General features: G+C 41.6%; 1 protein-coding gene across 1 annotated transcript in view; it reads left to right on the top strand.

The window, feature by feature from the left end:
• Window positions 1-19,951, top strand: part of PPP2R5A (protein phosphatase 2 regulatory subunit B'alpha) — an 82,275-nt gene that overhangs the window by 54,991 nt on the left and 7,333 nt on the right. Inside the window, exons 6-12 of the mRNA XM_060247126.1 lie at window positions 709-768; window positions 3,379-3,487; window positions 5,761-5,814; window positions 14,147-14,197; window positions 15,460-15,579; window positions 15,662-15,789; window positions 17,660-17,761. Of these exons, the coding sequence (XP_060103109.1) occupies window positions 709-768; window positions 3,379-3,487; window positions 5,761-5,814; window positions 14,147-14,197; window positions 15,460-15,579; window positions 15,662-15,789; window positions 17,660-17,761 (624 nt within the window). The remainder of the gene's footprint in view (window positions 1-708; window positions 769-3,378; window positions 3,488-5,760; window positions 5,815-14,146; window positions 14,198-15,459; window positions 15,580-15,661; window positions 15,790-17,659; window positions 17,762-19,951) is intronic.

Raw genomic sequence — 19,951 nt, 5'->3', positions numbered from 1 at the left:
TCCTTAGTTTTGAGTGCTCATTTAACACTGCACTGGGCATATCCAGTGAATTCATTTTTTAAAGGGTCAGACTGAAGATAACCTGTGTAGTGGAGAATTGATCATCCTGATCCACTGGGATCAACTGCATACCCTTCCCAAAGGACCAGTTGAATGGTAATTTGGAAGTGTGATGAATGTTTTTTTAAAAAGAGCTAGTCCCTTGACTTCTGTCACATTGTAGCATGACCAAGAAATTGAATTCAGGGTATGGTTGTGTACATAGGAACTGGCTCATTTATAAGGTCCTAATGCATTCTGTGGGATGAAGTAAGCAGGTTGAATGCAGGACACAGGGAAAGCAAAAGTCCAGTCCTCAGCTGAGATGGATCATCGTGTGCAGGGACTAGTTTAAAGGTGCTCCAGAGTGTCCACTTTAACTCTTACTTGGTTCTGTTGGAGGGAAACTAGGGCACCAGGGCTACATACTGGTGTACACAAAGAATGCAGGAGTAGGGTTGTGACATTTCCAGAAATTTTGGAGCCATGGAGGAGAAAAATGCCACCCTCCCCAAAAAAGCAAAAGGGGCGGGGAGGGGAGTTGAAGTATATGCAATACTTTATTCACCTTTTAAAAACATAAAATGAATAATTTATAGCTTAAATTTTCCAGCCTCTGTTTAGATTTAGGCTTCCTTTGTCTCATATGTTGAATTGTACCTTTAATAGGTTTATATATGAAACAGAACATTTCAATGGTGTTGCTGAACTCCTTGAGATACTAGGAAGGTATGCTTATTCTTTTACTAAATAGCCATTCAGATAATGGGGTTGCCTTTCTCATTTGCAGGTTATATTGGCAGAAACTTTGGACCTAATATGCAAAAGACTTGCTGTTTGTCATTTTTATTTTTAATTACTAAGTTACAGTCAAATTGGATGCAACAGCATCATCTCCATCTGTTGAAACAGCAAAAGGGACACCTGGCTAAGGAATCTTCCCTCCATTTGCTGCTTACCTTCCTGTAGCTTCTTTTTCAGAACACTCATCTCATTGGCTGAACTCTGATGCCAGAAGTGATCAAGGTGAAGGGCTGCAGGGAGGTAACTGCAAACATGGGTAGGATTCAGTAACCATTTCCTGCTAAAATTGAACCACCAGAGCCCTCTCTCTGTATGGTTGGGGCTGGTCTGTGTTGAAAACTCACAAAACTGTCATAACTGCCTCTTAATGGGGCCTTTTGTTTCATTTTGATCTTTCAAAGTGAAAATTAGCTTTGATACCTAAGGTTGCTTTTAGCTAATACATTAATCCTCAGGTTCAATCCCTGGCATCACCAGTTAAAAGGATCAAGTAGAAGGTGATGTGAAAGACCTCAGCCTGAGACCCTGGATGGCCACTGTCAGTCTAAATAGACAATACTGACTTTGATGGACTAAGGATCTGATTCCGTATAAGGCAGCTTCATGTGTTCATGTGTCTCAAAGCAGCTTCAGGAGCATTGCATCAGCACATTGCAAATTGTTTGTCTAAATTAATGATATCACTCATGTATCAAGAACTTTTGAAATGCTCTGATGCTATTACTATAAAATGACTACAGCTAACAAAAGTTTTCTGAACATATAGTCTGTAAGTGGGGCCTGCGAGACTAATGCGGGGAGAGGAATCCCTTTTCCCTCCCCACCAAGCCCATTGTGGCCCCAGGCTTTCTGGCAGCTGGGTCCAGCATGGAGACTGGCAGCTGCCACCAGGCCTGTTGTGAGTCCCAGGCTGTCCCTGGGCTGTCCCACCACTGGGCCCAGAAGCCGCCCTGAGTCCGCTTGCGGAGAGGGTGGGATATAAGTCGAACGTAATAAATAAATAAATGTGCTGGCAGCAGCATGCCCAGTGTGGCTTCTGGGCTACACGGCCACCACTGGGCCCAGCATGGAGCCCTGAGCTGTGCTGCTGTCCAGCCTGGTGCATCTCCCAGGCTGCGTGGCTGCTGTCAGTGCTGGACCCTACTGTGCAGCTCCCTTTGCCTGCCAAAGGTAAGTTTTTTTATTTTTCAGGGGATTTAAACACCCCCCCCCAGTGTATTTTTTTTTAAATTTTGAGATTTTTCTGCAAACCTGGGAAGTGCCCCAAGTTTGCAGAAAAAAAATGTGTTTAGCCTCCATATGGCCCTGATCTGCAAACTTAGCTATTCACATATTAGGGGCCTAATAGTATATAGATTAAAGAGCCCCATGGCGCAGAGTGGTAAAGCTGCAGTACTGCAGTCCTAAGCTCTGCTCACAACCTGAGTTTGATCCCGGCGGAAGCTGAGTTCAGGTAGCCAGCTCCAGGTTGACTCAGGCTTCCATCCTTCCGAGGTCGGTAAAATGAGTACCCAGCTTGCTGGGGGGAAAGTGTAGATGACTGGGGAAGGCAATGGCAAACCACCCCGTAAAAAAGTCTGCCGTGAAAACGTCATGAAGTGACGTCACCCCAGAGTCGAAAACGACTGGTGCTTGCACAGGGGACTACCTTTACCTTCTAGTATATAGACTGTATCTTTTTCAAAACATTAGACAGTTTGTATTCCTGTCATGTGACTTTGCTGAGATTATACATTACAGACATTTCTTCCTGTTCAAATACTGGTGCGATTCAGGAATGTAATTTATGAAGCATTATTGCCAGTGGGGATTAAAGAGCAGTATTGTCTGCTTATGATTAACAAGCGAAATACTGTCTAGCCTGGAAAAAGTAGGGTGGACTTAAGCTCATCTTCAAAGCATGAAATGGGTATTGTGAGGCTTCCTTCAGTTTTTATGAATAGGTTGTATGGGCAGCACTTCTGTGAAAGGGGGAAAAAGCATAAATTTAATCTGATCACATGCATGTCTGATTCTGTATCCATGCTAGATGAATAATGCCAAAAATAGACTCGTGCCCTTGTTTTGTAACAACCTTCATGCTGTTTATACGCTTTTTCTTATATATTATGGAATAAATTGTTGGAAAGGTCCCTGAATTGGTACAAAATTGACTGCTTTGAATCTTTTTTGGTGTTGCTTTGTAACATCAAAAGCACTTCCTGCATGAACAGTATAAAGCTCTGTATCTGAATGCCAACATGAGGGAACAAAACTGGTTGGCAGCTCCTGAGAAATGCTGCTCATTGCTGCCATCTTCAGCTGCAGGATTAAGAAGTTTATAGTCAGAAGAGAATGGAGAGGTTTGCCCTGTGCTGGTTTTGTAGCTGCTTCATATTTATGAAGTAAATCTGGGACTAGGGTTGCCAGAGAGACTTCTGAGTGGGTATGTAAGTGTGGGTGGTGCTGCTTTTTGAATATTAACAGTATGTTTTATTCTTTAATCTACTGCTTAAAATTTCATAAATAATGTTTCTTGTCTACTGTCTTTTCCAGTATTATCAATGGGTTTGCATTGCCCCTGAAAGCAGAGCACAAGCAGTTCCTTATGAAGGTTCTTATTCCTATGCACACTGCAAAAGGATTAGCTTTATTTCATGCACAGGTATGTCTAGCTGTCAGAGAATCATTTTTGTAATGAATTAAATATATTTAATGCTATTGTGGTTAAAGTTTAGTCAGTTAGTGCAGTACACACATTTGATTTTGAATAGGGGGAATAAAAAGGAAAGCATGCTTTGCCACTGACGTAGGCTGTAAGATTTTAAAATGCTTCATACAATAGATATGTTTTTTTCTAAAGAAATTATCCAACTGTGTCTAGGTATACGGTTACAAATAATATTCCTTGTATTTATTTATTTATTTAGAATTTATATCCCGCCCTTCCCACAAGTGGCTCAGGGCGGCTTCCAACAGTAAATCCAGCATAAAATTAAACAATATTTAAATATGAAGGAATTAAACATTTAAAACAGATAAAACCTTAAAAATTAATAAATATTCTAAATATAAAAGAGGAAAAATGGCAAGTTGCATTAAATTCTCAAGCTAGGTATAAGCTAGCCGGAAGAGGGTCGTCTTACAGGCCCTGCGGAACTGAACAAGGTCCCGCAGGGCCCTCACCTCCTCCGGCAGCTGATTCCACCATGTAGGGGCCATAACAGAGAAGGCCCTTTCTCTGGTGGCTTTCAAGCGGGCTTCTTTTGGCCCAGGGATAGTAAGGAGATTTTGTGTTCCCGACCTCAGTACTCTCTGGGGAACGTGTGGGGAGAGACGGTCCTTCAGGTAGACAGGTCCCAAGCCATTAATTTGTTTTTTTGAATCAAGTGCTTCTGTTACAGATGACTGATACATTGCACATTTGTAAAAATAAATGTTTGAAAGACAGCTTTTAATCACAGCTCAGTGGTAGATCTGCTCTATTTTTTGAACAAGTTCCAAATGAACATGAGTAGGGTTGTACACTTTTTTTAAAAATTGGTATTTTTCCATTTGGGTCTATTGGGCACCCCCTCCAAAATAAATAAATAAATAAATTGGTATTTCTAAAAAATCCCAGATCTCAATATTGGTATGGTATTCGGATCTGGAATTTTTCAGAAATCCTGAAGTTTTTTGGGGTCCAATATACCCAAGAAGAAAAACACTGGTTTAAAAAAAAAAAAAAGCAAGCCTGATCCTGGGGCAGGCTCGGCTTCTCCTGCAGAGTGGTTTAAACAGCACTGCAGGAGAAGCTGGCCCTGGGATCTGTGTGCCATGGGGAGGTCTCTCCTCACCACAGACAGAACCTGGCTGAGATGGCATCTCTTGCACTTTAAACCATGCTGCAGGAAAAGCCAACTCCAGAATCTGCTGTGCCATAGGAAGCAGATTGCTCCCTGCGGCACAGCAGCTTCTGGAGTTGGCTTCTCCTGCAGCCTGTTTTAAATTAGGCTGCATGAGAAGCTGACACCAAGCCGAGCTGGTGGGAACAGTCTGCTCCCCCAAGCACAGCTGATCCTCACACTGTCTTTTGCAGTCCCTTTAAACTTTAAAGGAACTTTGAAACTTTAAAGGGACTGCAGTCAAAGCCAACAAACATCTGAAAGGTGGGAGGAGATTTCTCTCACCTCTCCACTGTTTTCGGATCTACCAGTAATTTCTGAATATACCCAGGATTTTCTCAGGATTTTTTTTTTCCTGAGAAAACCCAGATACATTTAGGAAGTCAAAATATACCCCAAAATAATGGGTATTTTTTTCAGCTCAGGTAGATCTGAATACACGCCCTTGAACAGGAGTAATGATGTTATACTTCATGTCGACACTGAGCATGTATGAGGCCTGTTAAGACACTAGCAGTAGAAACTGCTATATCTGTGCAAAAGTAAGCCGTTATGCAAACTTTGATCATAGTGGAAGTGAAAATACAAAAAATCGGCAGCAAATGCAAGTACAGCTTAGATGGTGGTGGTGATGGTAGTTGTGCTCAGGTACTTCCTAAAATTTCTTTGGATGTCATGCCCTGATCCTTGGACCAGCAGAAAAGGGAAACACAAACCAATAGATCCTGCATGTACTTGAATGTGGAAAATCCACTTTTGGTCCTGAAGTAGGAAGAACTCTTTCAAGGATTGCTCCCTGAATCAGTCATTCACAATTTTGTGCTGTGGAAAGGAGCAACATACAGAGCATGCAAGCCTGAGGCCTCAATCAGAGTTTAAACCACAGCACTGGGGAGAACTTCTTGTAATCACCAAGTATGTGTCCCACAATGCATCTCATGGACATGCTTAAATATTTGAAACTGGTGAGGCTTAACCGAATACCACAACAATGAACTGAAGCCACTATTGTTGTCATTAATAAGAATTGATTTCTGCTTTTGTGTTTTAGTTGGCCTATTGTGTAGTTCAGTTCCTGGAGAAAGATATGACATTAACGGAGCCGGTGAGTGTTATTAACGGCTGTGGCTACATACTTGAATAACACTTGTGGGAATGTGTAGGATGTCTACACTGCTTTTAATTTACACAAGAATAAATTGGAAGCTGTTGCTTTATTAAATTTAACTGCTTTAATGTTTTAAATTCATATATGTAATAAAAACTGTGTGCTTCAGTCTCCATGGCTTTCCATCATATCTGTCATATTCAAAGTCAAATTTTTTGTCCCTTTTGTCCCCAAATACTAAATGTTCACATCTCAAGCCAGTTAGATGTAGTGGTTGTGTGTGGATTCTAATCTGGGAGAGCCGGGTTTGATTCCCCACTCCTCCACATGCATCTGCTGAATGACCTTGGGTCAGTCCCAGTTCACTCAAGAGCAGTCCTTGAAAGAGCTCTCTCACTCCCGCCTACCTCATAGGGTGTCTGTTGTGGGGAGGGAAGGGAAAGGAGATTGTAAGCGGCTCTGGGACTCCAAGTGAAAGGTGGGGCATAAATCGAATCTCCCTCTCCTCCTCCTCCTTTATATGGGGAGTTATGTAGAAGAGGTTTTTTGAAAAAATTATGTGTGAGAAGTATGGAAACACAAGCATCAAAACATTTGTGCTTTCTGTCCTCTCACCTAATATTTATGGATCAAAGAAAACAAATAAAATGAAATTTAACAGGGATAAATGTAAAGTTCTGCATTTAAGTAGGAAAAATCAAATACATAATTATAGGATGGGGAGACTTCTCTTGGCATTAGTCTGTTTAAAAAGAATCTAGGGGTCTTAGTGGATCATACACTGAACATGGCTCAGCAGTGTGGTGCGGTAGCTAAAAAGTTAAATGCGATTTTGGACTGTATCAACAGAAGTATAGTGTCCAGATCACACAAAGGGAAGGTATTGCTTTACTCTGCTCTGGTTAGACCTCACCTAGAGTATTGTATTCAGTTTTGGGCTCCACAATTTAAGGATATAGACAAGCTGGAATGTGTCCAGAGGAGGGCAAAGAAGATGGTGAGGGATCTGGAGACCATGTCCTACAAGGAAAGGCTGAAGGAGCTTGGGCATGTTTAGCCTGGAGAGGAGATGACTGAGAGGTGATATGATCAACATGTTCAAGTACTTGAAGGGCTGTCGGTACAAGGTTTTCTGTTGCCCCAGAAGGGCAGACCAGAACCAATGGGCTGAAATTAAATCAGGAGAGTTTTCAGCTAAACATTAGGAAGAACTTCCTGACAGAGTGGTTACTCAGTGGAACAGGCTTCCTCAGGGGATGGTGGGCTCTCCTTCCTTGGAGGTTTTTAAATAAAGGCTAAATGGCCATCTGACAGCAATGCTGATTCCTTGAACTTAGGCAGATCATGAGAAGGAAGGCAGGAAGGGTTGCATCAATGTTTAGTTCTCCTGGCCCTTTCTTACATGCCCAGGGAAATGCTGTTCAGCAGTAATTTTTCTCCAGGCCAGTTTTGCCTAGAGGGTGGTTTTGGGGTTTTTTTTGCCATCTTCTTGGCATGCAACAGGTATCTGTGGGGGGGGGGGGAGAGGTGCTTGTGAATTTCCTGCATTGTTCAGGGGGTTGGACTTGATAACCCTGGAGATCCCTTCCAGCTTTAGAATTTTATGATTCTATGGAAGTAAATAAAATGACTGCAGTCATACTTTTTATTCATGTCTGCCCGTTATATGTGCAGCAGAGGGGGAAGTGATCTTTGCACAAGTGTTCATGTCCTGCCCCATCTTACAACTTGATTTTTTTTTTGTTTGCCCTAGATTGTTTTCTCCCAGCTGGCTCCATTGGTGAAAGTAAGCCACGCTGGGAGAAAAGATCCCAGAACTTGGGAAGTTAAGGCTGAGGAAGATTCAGCTCACTTGTCTATCTAGTCCTTTTGATGTAAACATCAGATTCCTCCCAGTCTGTTTATGGCTACCAGCAGTTGACCCGCTGACTACCAGTGTAATTCAGTGTAAAGGCAGAGTTGGGGGTGGGGGGGAGATTGTAAATATATCTTGCCCTTTGCCAGGAAATGTTAGTCTCGTTGACTTATCTATGTCAGGCAGCCCCAGGTCAAGTTTGATGTTAGTGGAGCTGAAAAGCCAAGTTTGTTTCTTGACCCCCAAAATGCTTTAGTCATGACACTTCAGAAGGGTTTTTCTTAATTCTAGATAATGCAAATGAATGGTACACCATCCTGTGTCATACTTTGCTTTGGAGCAGTGTGATAGGGGTTGTTGGGTGAGTCTCCATTCCCTTGCTCAGTGACTCCAGGCTGGTTTATTTACAAGTCATCTTCCTTAGATTCTAGACTGTTTAAGTAGAAACATAGTCACATTCCCCTAGTTTTGAGCACAAAAGAATAATACTTCAGATGAGTCTGTCTGCTCCCTGACTGATCACTCCAATGGGAACACAGGCAGTCCAGGCTCATGGTAACCCAGCTGTGACACCTGCCCAACTGACAAAGCAGGAATTGTAGAAGTCATATCACTTATTGTGCTTGAATGTCCAGGGTATTTAAAATAATTGAATTGAATACTTGTTACTGCACTTTGTTGTTTTGTCTTAACAACACTGGAACTATATACATTTATTAACAGTACTTACTTTGATAAACACTTCATACGCGTGTTGATGTTTAATGTAAATTTACATTAATGTTTAATGTAAATTTTTTGTAGCATTTTCGTCCATAATTAGTCAGATATTAAAATGTGTGTTCCAGCTTTCTGTTATGCACAAGGCAACTAAGAAAACCAAAATGGCATAAAGGAATTTTTAAATCAGTAGAAAATTGCAGGTTGGAGTTGCACTGTTGCTAGTAATTTGAAGAATCCTCAAAGGTTTGCCCAAATATGAGCCATTGAGGCAACAGAAGCAGTTCTCCACACTTGAAGGTTGAAAAACTGCTTCCTATTTCCCCTAGTGCTAGAAACAACTGATACCATCTGCTTTTAAGACTACCAAATTTTTATGAAACTATATAATACACTAATGCAGCTATGCTCAAGACACTTCCTGTCAAATTATATTTTTATTTAAGAAAATATTATCCTACCTCTCGGCCATAGGCTTCCAAGACATCATCATCAAAAGACCCATTAAAAGATTTTAAAACATTTAGACAAGAAAAACAGCTGTTAATGCCCATGACGAATGTAAACACCAAATCAGCAAGATATGAAAAACCCTAATTAATTTATGAGCAGTATGAGAAGATAATTGAATCAGACATGCACACAAAACACACACATATGTATGTATGAATTCAAATAACATGTCAAAGTCCTGGATGAATATTTTAATCTGATGCTTAAAATGGAGAGGGCTATGTGTCGAGTAGACAGTTGTGGGGTGAGAATTCTGTAGTGACACTACAGAAAAGGATTTGGATCTTATGGATCTGTTCTGCTAATGGGAAGCTTTCTTCTGGTTTCAGAAGCCTTCTGGTAAAACAAGAGGCCTTGTTATTTTGAACTACTTCACCTCAAGGTGAGAATATGCAGAGCAAGGCCTTAGCGAAAGATCTTAAGTGCTGGGCAAGTTCATATGTGAGCCAGTGCTCCTTTGTGTGTTCTAGACCCAGGCAGTACATCAGCATTTGAATTGTTTCCAGAAGTAAATAGATAGCAATGCAGTTATTTTAGACTGGGGGGATATGTTTCTGGTAACTTGCAGCAATCAGTGATCTTTCCATGCTGTTTGTACCTTCTGAAGATTTTCAAAGACAGCCCTTTCTGAAGCCTGTTACTGTAGTCCAGTCTGTATGTGGTCAAAGTGTGGCCAGATCAAAGATGAACAAAAAGTATATGTGCAATAGAACCTTATCCTCCATGTGTAAATCCTGTGGTGAATGAGACCATTTCCTCTTCGGAAGAGCTGACAATTGTCAGGATGAACTGATGGGATGAAGACAACTAGGCTAGGAAAATCTCATTGGCCCTGGATCACTATGTTTTTTTCATCCTGGATAAAAGTAGTGAATCCTTCTGATATAACATCAGAACATTGGCTGCTACATTCTGGATTCCCAGAACCAGGAACGAGGCCCCAGATTTGCCCAGCACCGTGCTGTCCACATCTGGGGAAGGGGTTACAGAGCTTTCTCTCACTTGTGGGGAAACATTACTTTAAAGCAGGCACATGGAAACTAAGAGCTTCTTTGACTGTTCCAAAGCAGCACATTAACCACTAAACCACAAGATTGTATTGAGATGTTATTTCTTTGTTTGTGTGTATATGTACATGTGTGAATGACAGCCTGGAGAGTTTCTTCCTTGCATACACCCATTTGCTCTAGCCCACAGTGGGAAGGGAGCAAACGCCAGGTAACTGTGGATTCTGAGTTAGGTTAGAAATCATTCTCTATTCTGTTTTATTTCTTAGAATCTGGTCCCTCATTCTGTAGCTTGTATATCTTCAAGAGATAGTGGAGTAAAGTTTTATGTTGGTCAACAAATTAAAAAATTGCTTTGATTCCTTCCAATGAGCCTTGTCATGCCCTCTTTACTGAATAGCCCTGTTTGATGTTTCTTTTGGTATCAAATTGGTGAGGGGATGTGCTTCAGGAGGTGGTAGCAGCCACCCGAAAGTTTTAAGAGCATTGGGGAGCAAAAAGGGATTTCCATAGGGAAGTTTGGATTTAACATAAAAACATAAGAAGAGCACTGCTGGATCAGAGCAGTGGTCCATCTAGTCCAACGTCTTGCCTCACATAGTGGCCAACCAGTTCTTCTGGAAGACCAACAATAGGGCATAGAGGCTGAAGCCTCCCCGTGATGTCGCCTCCTGGCTGTCGGATTCAGAGGATTAGTGCCTCTGAATATGGAGGTTCCCCTCAGTCACTATGGCTAGTTGTCATTGATAGACTTTTAAAGCTGTTTATTCCTGTGGGGCCATCACTATATCCTCTGATAGCAAATTCCACATTTCAATCACTCTCTGTGTAAAGTGGTATTTCCTTTTGTCCATCCTAAGTTTACAGCCCATCAGCTTCACTGGATGCCCTCTTAGGAGAGGGAGAAAAAATTATCTTTATCCAGTCTCCACCTCATACATAATTTTATGACCCTTAGTCATCTCTTTTCTAGACTGAAAAGTCCCAGATTTTCACCCTTTCCTTATATGGAAGTCATGTTAGTTGCCTTCCCTTGGACAAAACAGATTCCCTGTAGCATCTGGGTGAGTTGCATCTTACTTGTCTGCTTGCTGGATGGGTGTAGGGAAAGAGCGTAACCTGAGAGGAGGTGGCATTTTTACAAGCCCAAGATGCACACATGCTTTTTGAGGAAGGGTATAAACCTGACCAGCCCAGGCCAGCTCTTTAATCTTAGGTTGGCAGTATTATTAGCTAACAACATCTCAGTCATGTATGGTTTGAGCTTTGATTTACTGACATCAAGCCTTTTACCACCTCTAGATAAGTGAAAGCAGAAATTTGGCTACAGTTTATTTCTATTTGGCCACTCATTTGTGGAGCTGCGATTGTTCCTTGTGAAGCAAAACTTAGCCATAATTCATGCTATGGTTCCAGGTTAAATTGCTGTAACAAGTTCTGTGTGAGCTGCCTTTGAGGCTTTTTGGAAGCTTTAGGGAGTACAGAGTGCTGGCAATCAAGCTCTTATCAGCAGTTGGATACAGCTAACCATATTGCCCCTGTATTGAGAGATCTGCACAAGCAATAGTGCTGGTTAATAAGGGCAGGTTACCTGCTATTCTCTCCACCAGCTGAGATCCTGCTTTGTTTCCGACACCTATAGAAGTGAGATGGATAGTAAAGATGAGTTGTTTACAGGGTTATGCTCGGCATGTTTGCTTTTTCCTATGAAGCTTGCCTAGCATCTACTTTTAGGCACCAGATTAAGGTAATTTGTTCACCCAGGCCTTTACTTGAGTTCTTCCCGCAACCATCTTACCATTTTAGTGACCTATCCATTTTATTGTATTTTGGCTCATTGTGTGTTTAACACACTTTATTCTTGCAGATTTGATGCTCAACTTTATTGTTTTTTGGTTTCATTGTTGTTTTTGTTGTTGTCTTTTATGTTAGCTTTGTGCTTTTAAAAACGTTTTACTTTTTAAATGCTGACAATTTGGTATGAGCAGTCACGCTTTTCTGAAGATGGGATGGATAGTGTTGTCTGTATATTGATATTTCATGCCAAAATTCTGGATGATTTCTCTCAGCAGTTTTATATACATCTTGCATAGCATTGAAAGCAAAATGGAGTTCTACAGTTTCTCCTGCTATAAATGCCAGGAATCCAAGCAGTTGTCCCAGCACCACCTTCTGATACTAGTCAGCCACATGGGCACCCAGCCATCACAGAATATGGCCCTCATTTCCAAATATTTCAACTGGAGAGACACCTGTGACTTGATACCATTGACAAGTGTACTTTTTTGTTGTACTGCTTTTCCCCTCTCCTCAAATCCCCCAAGCAACAGTTGCCTATCAGGGCCTGGTTCCAAAGCTAGACCTCAAACTAGATAACCTATCTCCTCCAAGGAAGGCCTGTAGAGGTCTCATTGCTGCCTCCTTCAAGACAGTGAGAACATACTTTCTTTAAGGAAATATTACTCACTTCTTGGACCCAGCTGTAAAAATCCCTGCCATATAGATGTGTGCAGCCAAGATGGTCATGGGCAGCTATAGTCTTCTCCTCTGTGTAACTTGTCCTCCTCTTTGGATCACAAGAATTGAAAGATACCATTAGATATGACTATCTCCTGACTGATAGTGGTGAAACATTATTCCTGCATTGCTTTGCCAGGCAGTGAGAGTGGCAATTAATTCAGTTTGATGCTGAGGACGGTTGAAGGACTGAGATTTTTAAATGCCCTCACTTGCTAGACATTTATCTACAGGAGACCCAGTGTTGAGAGCTGACATTCTGGCACAGTCGCCGGGGCACTAGGAGGGCCACTGCCAACCACAGTATCACCACCTGCCCCTGTCTCTCTGCCCAGTGACTGGATTGGGTGCTCCTCCCTCCTGGGACATTCTCTTTTAGTATGTGCACCATGCTGAAGCTTGGCCCTTCCTTTCCCAGAGCAAGGTAAGGCAGTGAAGGAAGGGCTATTAGTCATTGTCTGCCTGGGTGAGCTGAGCATCTGTAGGAGCTTGGAGCTACTGCTTCTGTTTATTCACCTCAGCTTGCCCCTCTTGCTGAGTAGCAGCAGTGAGAGTGGGTTCCCCTTGAGGAGTGGACAGCAGCAGCTGCTTCTCACCCTTAGGCAGACAGGGGGCAAGCAGTTGAGCTGCCCCTGGTGCTCATGTTATCACTGCTGTTCATTTACCTGCTTGTTCACTCATCTTTCTTGGCGCAGTGGCAGCTTCCAGTGTTTTTGTCTGTTTAGGGTATTTCTGTTCCATCTCTTCAGAGTCCTTGCAAGAAGTCCCTCTCCTGCCCAGAAGGAGGAGGCAGCAGAGATGCTCTTAATAGCAGCAATTGCTTCTCATCTGCTGGAGTTGCAGAATGGAGGGAAGGGCAGCGTGATGTGGGCCCATCAAAACCTCAAACTGGCTCTGATGTAACATTCTGTAAAATTAAGATTAAGAAAACCCCCAGTGTCAGTTAATTAGAAGAGATAATTGAGCAAATATTTTTAAAATGCCATTTTCCCAGGCATAAAATAGAGGCTGCTAACATATGTAAAAGGGCACGGATTAGGGGGCCGGTGTGGTATAGTCTGTTGGACTAGGATTTGAAAGTTTCAGGTTCATATTCTTACTTGGCCATGAAGTGCGCTTGGTGACTGTGTGCCAGTCACCAAATCTCCTACATTATAAAGTGGCTGTGAGGTTAAAAGGGAAAAGGGTATCATGTATATTGTCCTGAGGGCCTTGGTGGAAGGATGAGATAAAAATGTAATTAGAGAATCTTCAAGTAAACAGGAAAACTGATTTAAGGTAAGTATGTTGAATTCCAAGAGGAGTATTTAAGACTCTTGAACAAATTACATATATTTCCATATTTGTCACAAATAGCTTTACATGTAAAACCAGCTTATAAATTGTCATCTGAAATTTGTAAATGAAACATGCTGAGATATAGCTGAAACAAAAGCATTGTTTTGAATACAATGTAAAGTCAAACATAATTATAATGTAATTCTTGTCTGTCCGCACACTTTGCTCAGATTGTGGGCCGATGGGCCCGTCTTCTTACCTGAAGAGCTACTGGCAGCCTGAAGCAAGTTGAGTCAGCTGGGCCCCCATAGAGGCTATTTGACTCAGCTTGCTTTAGGGCTGTTTTAACATCCCAGTCCACCCCTGATTTGGTTCAGTTTGCAACTATCTTAGTACATATATTCTGACTCAACTTTTTTATTTTATTTTTACAATGTAGGTTATCAGAGGATTGCTTAAATTTTGGCCAAAAACATGCAGCCAGAAAGAGGTCAGTTTTTTATTCATTTCTACATTTCTTCTTACGGAAGGGTAGCACAGACTGACAAGAGTTGAAATATTTTATCCCCACTATAAGTAGAATTCTAGTTGCATATTTGAAATAATTTACTTTTGAGCTGAAGGCTATTTTTGGGCTGAGAGCCAGCAAGGTGTAGTAGTAAAGAGCAGCAGACTCTAATCTGGAGAACCAGGTTTGATCCCCCACTCTTCCACATGAAGCCTTCTTGCTTGGGCCAGTCATAGTTCTCTTGAGAACTCTCAGCCCCACCTACCTCATAAGGTGCTTGCTGTGGGGAAAGGAAGAGAAGGTGATTTTACACCACTTTGAGACTTCTTAGGGTATAGAAAAGTAGGGTATAAAAACAAACTCCCAAGTTCACCTCTGTGGATGTACTCCACTACTCATGCACATAGAAATCCATTAAAGGTGGAAACAATGTTGTTGATCCCTACCCTCTTTCCAAGTGCCTGCGTAAGGTAATACAAAGAGCTGTTAATAGGAAATGTGAAATCTGTGCATGCCAGACTTACCTTGCTCTCCCCATCTGCTTGATCAATAACACAAGCTGCATTGGAGGACATTGAAAGGCGACATGGAGGAAAATATGTTCCATGCTTCCTAATATGCAGAGGAGAGAGGGTTCTGAGCACTATGGGATCCTTCTGTGCATGAACATTGGTTCAATTATAGCTTTGTAGGAAGTTGCTGCAGCTTTACTGTAAGGGAATATTTTAACCTGGTGATGTAGTTATAGTTTTAAAATGGAACTTTAGTAGTAGTAGCAGTTAATGATCTCAGTAACAGTTGTATCTGTTGGCTCCCTTCTGTGAATATACTTGACTACTGTGAATAATATTTTTTCTGTTCAAAGTCTGAAAAAGATTTATGCTTCATAACTTTACTGTGCGGCTATACACCTGTGTGGACTAGGTGTATAGGTCATATACATGAGGTTGGATTCAAAGTTGTCTTCTGCTGGTAGAAGGGCATTTCCACAGTGGATGAAGGAACTTTTGCCAATTCCTCTGTCCCACTACAGATTTCACACTGCTTTGCTACACAATTTCTAAAGCAACGAACCTCCAGGGAGTACAGCAGGTTCCAGCATGAAAGGGGAGGGGAAAAGAGACTTGTGGTCCTTTAGATCCAACCAATGGTGGGGAGCCCTACTTGACTGTAAATATATATTTTGTATAAAAGTATCTCTAGTCCACTTACCTTTTTTTGCGTATGTATTTTTTCTTTAACAGGTAATGTTTTTAGGTGAAATTGAAGAAATCCTGGATGTAATAGAACCAACGCAATTTAAAAAAATACAGGAACCTCTCTTTAAGCAGATAGCCAAGTGTGTGTCAAGTTCACATTTTCAGGTATAATTTGGCACATTCAACTTTTATTTGTGATTTGTATTACCCAACTTAATTGATCTGAATTCTGGAATGTATATTTCAGGTTGCAGAAAGGGCTTTGTACTTCTGGAATAATGACTACATTCTTGGTCTGATTGAAGAGAACATTGATAAAATTCTGCCAATTATGTTTGGTAGTTTATACAAGATTTCCAAAGAACATTGGAATCCGTATGTACTCTTTACCATTCACTCTTCTAAAAGTACCTTATATATATATAGTAATCCAACTTGTGCCAAAAGAATAAAATTGAATAAACAGGGAAATATCTGTTATTTCAAAGCTCCCTAAATCAGGGATCTGCGGACCAGTACCGGTTGGTGACCTGTTAGCAACCGTGCTGTGAGTTGTATAATTATTTCATTATATATCACAATGTAGTAATAATAATAACAAGAAGACAACATTGGATTTATATCCTGCCCTCCACTCCAAATTTCAGAGTCTCAGAGCAGCTTACAATCTCCTTTACCTTCCTCTCCCACAACAGACACCCTGTGAGGTGGATGGGGCTGAAAGAGCTCTCCCCAGAAGCTACCTTTTCAAGGACAATTCTGTGAAAGCTAAGGCTGACCCAAAGCCATTCCAGCAGCTGCAAGTGGAGGAGTGGGAAATCAAACCCAATTCTCCCAGATAAGAGTCCACACACTTAACCACCACAGCAGAGGACTAGCTAAACAAACTGTGGTGACCACTATAATCACTGTTTATTTGTCATGTTCCAAATCCAGAAGTAGTGTTCAAGGTGAGAAACTGGGGTATAGTCAGGCAGGGTAAGAGAAGATGTCTACTAATGGCAGAGAACTCCTACTTTGATTCTTGCTGTGAGGGCACAAATTCCCATCCCAGCTGAGAGCTGCCATGGGCCTAGTGTTGTTCCTGTATGCTTTTGCCAAGCTGCTAGGCAATATTGGGTGTCAACCCTGGGCCTGCTGCAGCTGGGTGTTTGGGTGGCCAAATTGAAGTGAAACCTTTTTCCTAATTTAGTATGTTTTTAGTGTAGAAATGTTTTCATATTTGCCACCTGGGAAGGGGAGCCTATTTGGGTGAAAAATTAGCTGTGACACCCCTTGTCCACTTACACAGAGTGCCCACTACCCTGTACAGCCTCTCTTCTTCAGGTTATGGTTTCTAAGTCGGTCAGGATGACACATTCACCACCCTTGTCTCTTTTAAAATATACAGAGAGTTATGATCATCACACATCTCAGGTGTTTTCTCTTATTCCCAGTGACATGCAAAGACAGGGTAGTCTGATTAGAAGCCGGGGGAACATTTGAAGGGTCAGCTGCTGCAGCTCCCACAGTGGGGAGAAGAGATTACCTGAGAAGGGGTGGTTTGGGAAAAGGGCGGGGGAGATGGCTTGAGAATAATGGGTAGGGGGAGAAAGAGGGGGATGAGAGAGGGGGGGAAGAGTGACATAAAAGGGATAAGGGTAGAAAGAGGGGGTTAGGAAAGATTGATAAATAAGGGATGGAAGCAGAAAGAGAAGGGAAGGATACAACAGCTGGGTAATGCCCCATCTTCACAAATTTCTTGTGGGTCCACCCTTGTTTATATAATTTTAGGTGATTTGATTTTGAACTGAGTTCTTGTAAGCACAAGGAATTAAACAATCTCTTGAATGTGTAGTATTTGAATTGGATCTGAATGATATTATTTTAATCTCTATTAAAAAGGCATTCTATATATTGCTGTTATATAATTACACTTGCATAGTTGTTTTTTATTTGTGCCAGCCAGCCATTTTATTACCTCCGAGCTATTTAATATTGCAGGAGTCATTCACTGGATAAGTTGGCACTACCCTACTGCTTTAAAGCTTCATTAATCAAAAGCAGAGACTGGGTCAAACATCTTCCATGTACATATTAAGTCAAGAGAGAAAACATCTGCTTTAAAGCTGCCATTCAAATTGCATTGCTGCCTGGTACTTTACATAAGAGGCTACAGAATGAAAACAGCAGTTGAACATATTTAGAACAGATGTTCTAATGCAACAGTCAGTTCCCTAATGTGCTCCTGTTCTTTTTGATCTAGGACCATTGTAGCATTAGTATATAACGTGCTGAAAACACTGATGGAGTTGAATGGAAAACTATTTGATGAACTCACAAGCTCTTACAAAGCAGAGAGACAAAGGTATTTTCTTTGATGCTTGCTTTGAAAGTATCATCTGAATTGTATCCTGATTTTGGGATTAAGACAACTTTGTGGCTTTTTTAAAAGTTGTGAATCATTCTGTCTGCATCAAACAACCTCTTTCCCTTCAATTCTCTTTCACATCCATTTATCATATGAAGCTTTTGCCTGGACTGTTCAAGCCTTGCATTTTCTGTTCAATCTGCTAGCAGTCAGGTCATTGCTGTTGTTTTCTACTTAGTAGTTTTTGTCTTGTGGTAGGAAATGAGTGTGTTCATACAGCACCCTAGCATATGTTGGAGACCAGAGAAGATCGTCGTCCCTAGTGCAGATTAATGCTTGACAAATCTGATACACTTAGAAAAAACATCTTCAAAGGATGGCTGCTCTTTGACAAAGCTGAGCAGTCCAAGGATATTCTCAGAAGCCTCTTTGGTGAGAACCAGTTTGGTGTAGTGGTTAAGTGCACAGACTCTTATCTGGGAGAACCAGGTTTGATTCCCCACTCTTCCACTTGCAGCTGCTGGAGTGGCCTTGGGTCAGCCATAGGTCTCACAGAAATTGTCCTTGAAAGGGCAGCTTCTGTGAGAGGTTTCTCAACCTCCCCTACCCCATGCAGTAGGGGAGGTTGAGAAACCTCTCACAGAAGCTGTTGTGGGGAAGGAAGGTAAAGGAGATTGTAAGCCATTCTGAGTGAAGGGTGGGGTATAAAATCCGATATCATCTTCTTCTTTCTCCTACCCTTGCAGAGAACTTTTCACTCTTTAATTCTAAATAGATTATCATGCACAACTGTCGTCCCAGATGAAGCTGCCTTGGCATAGATGCCACCTCTGAGCTAGCAAGTGCTAAGATGATGCCCATGGACAATTGGCTACTCCTGTTCTATACAAGTATCAGAGGAGCTCCTAGAAGACGTTCTTGACTCTTTAAGCCAGGGGTTCCTAACGTGGTGTCCACAGGTGCTGTGACACTCGTTGACACCTTTGTTGTGCCCACCAAGTGTTTTTAGAAAGTGGGTGAGACCAGGTGGGGCTTTTTGCCAGTAGAGCTGTTGATTTGCTGTGCAGATTTTAAAAAATTTGTTTCAACAATAGCTGTCACCACAGTGCAACGATTTTCACTGTTTTACTGTGGGTGTTCATTTTTAAAAGTGAGCCACCCCGAGCCTGCTTTGGCAGGGAAGATGGGGTATAAATCGAATAAACTAAACTAAACGGTAAAATTAAACAGTAATTCTACCTGAAATGTTGAAGTTACTATTAGAGTTATACATAGCTTCATTCCCTGACATTTTGTTGTTGGCTCCATTTCCTGTGGCAGCTGTTCTGTAGTTGCACCTACCCCTCTGAGGTCAGAATTCCAAGGATGCTCATAGGCTTGAAAAGATTGGGGACCCTGCTTTAAGCAGCTGAACAGAGAGTTAAAATAGTCATGTGGATATTCACCATCTAGAGATGCAGTGCCAAACCAAGTGACATATTAGTGCAAGAAAAGAGCCTTTTATGGTTTGTAGATTTCCTTGCTTGTATGATTCTGTTTCTGCAGTGATCTTGCTTCCAGACACTATTGCATGTTCAGAATGGCTGAGTATCTCCTTGGTAAGCACCTGTCACTTGAGTAAAGCAGCAGTTTTCATGAGATGTAGTCTAGAGCCAGTAACACATAGCAGTACAATTAGATCATTAATTGGAAATGTGTGCTGCTTCAAAAGATTTAGCAAATTGATCTGTAGGCAGTGAAAAAAATGTGCTGACTGTAAATCACATTTTTTCAAGGACTCTTGAAAGCAACAGAGGATTAATATCTTGCATTCTGATCCTTCAGTCCATCTCTGCCTTTCAAACAATTCTAACAGCAGGCCTCAGTTAAAATGGTTGTTCATTATTCATCTAAATAAGGTTCAGGAGTAAAAATAAACGATCCCCAGTTTTGGAAGTGTGCACAAAGAAGGTATGTTTTGGTCATCGTAGTAGCTTCATGGGACTTGAGGGTCACATGGCAGAGGTGGGGGAAGCACCCCTCCCTCAGTTCTCTTCTTGCCACCATGAGGATGTGCTTCTACAAGCTGCTTCATGGGGCCTCAAAAGGTAGTCTACTGAGGTTTTCCATGAAGAGAGGATTTGACCTACAGAATTGTTAGGATGGCTCTTTTTAAAAAATACAGGGAGTGTGAAGCAAAAATGGCCC

This window comes from Heteronotia binoei, chromosome 1, assembly GCF_032191835.1.
Source record: "Heteronotia binoei isolate CCM8104 ecotype False Entrance Well chromosome 1, APGP_CSIRO_Hbin_v1, whole genome shotgun sequence".
NCBI lineage: Eukaryota > Metazoa > Chordata > Lepidosauria > Squamata > Gekkonidae > Heteronotia > Heteronotia binoei.
Note: the sequence above shows the minus strand (reverse complement) of the source record. Positions and strands in the feature narration are given on the sequence as shown.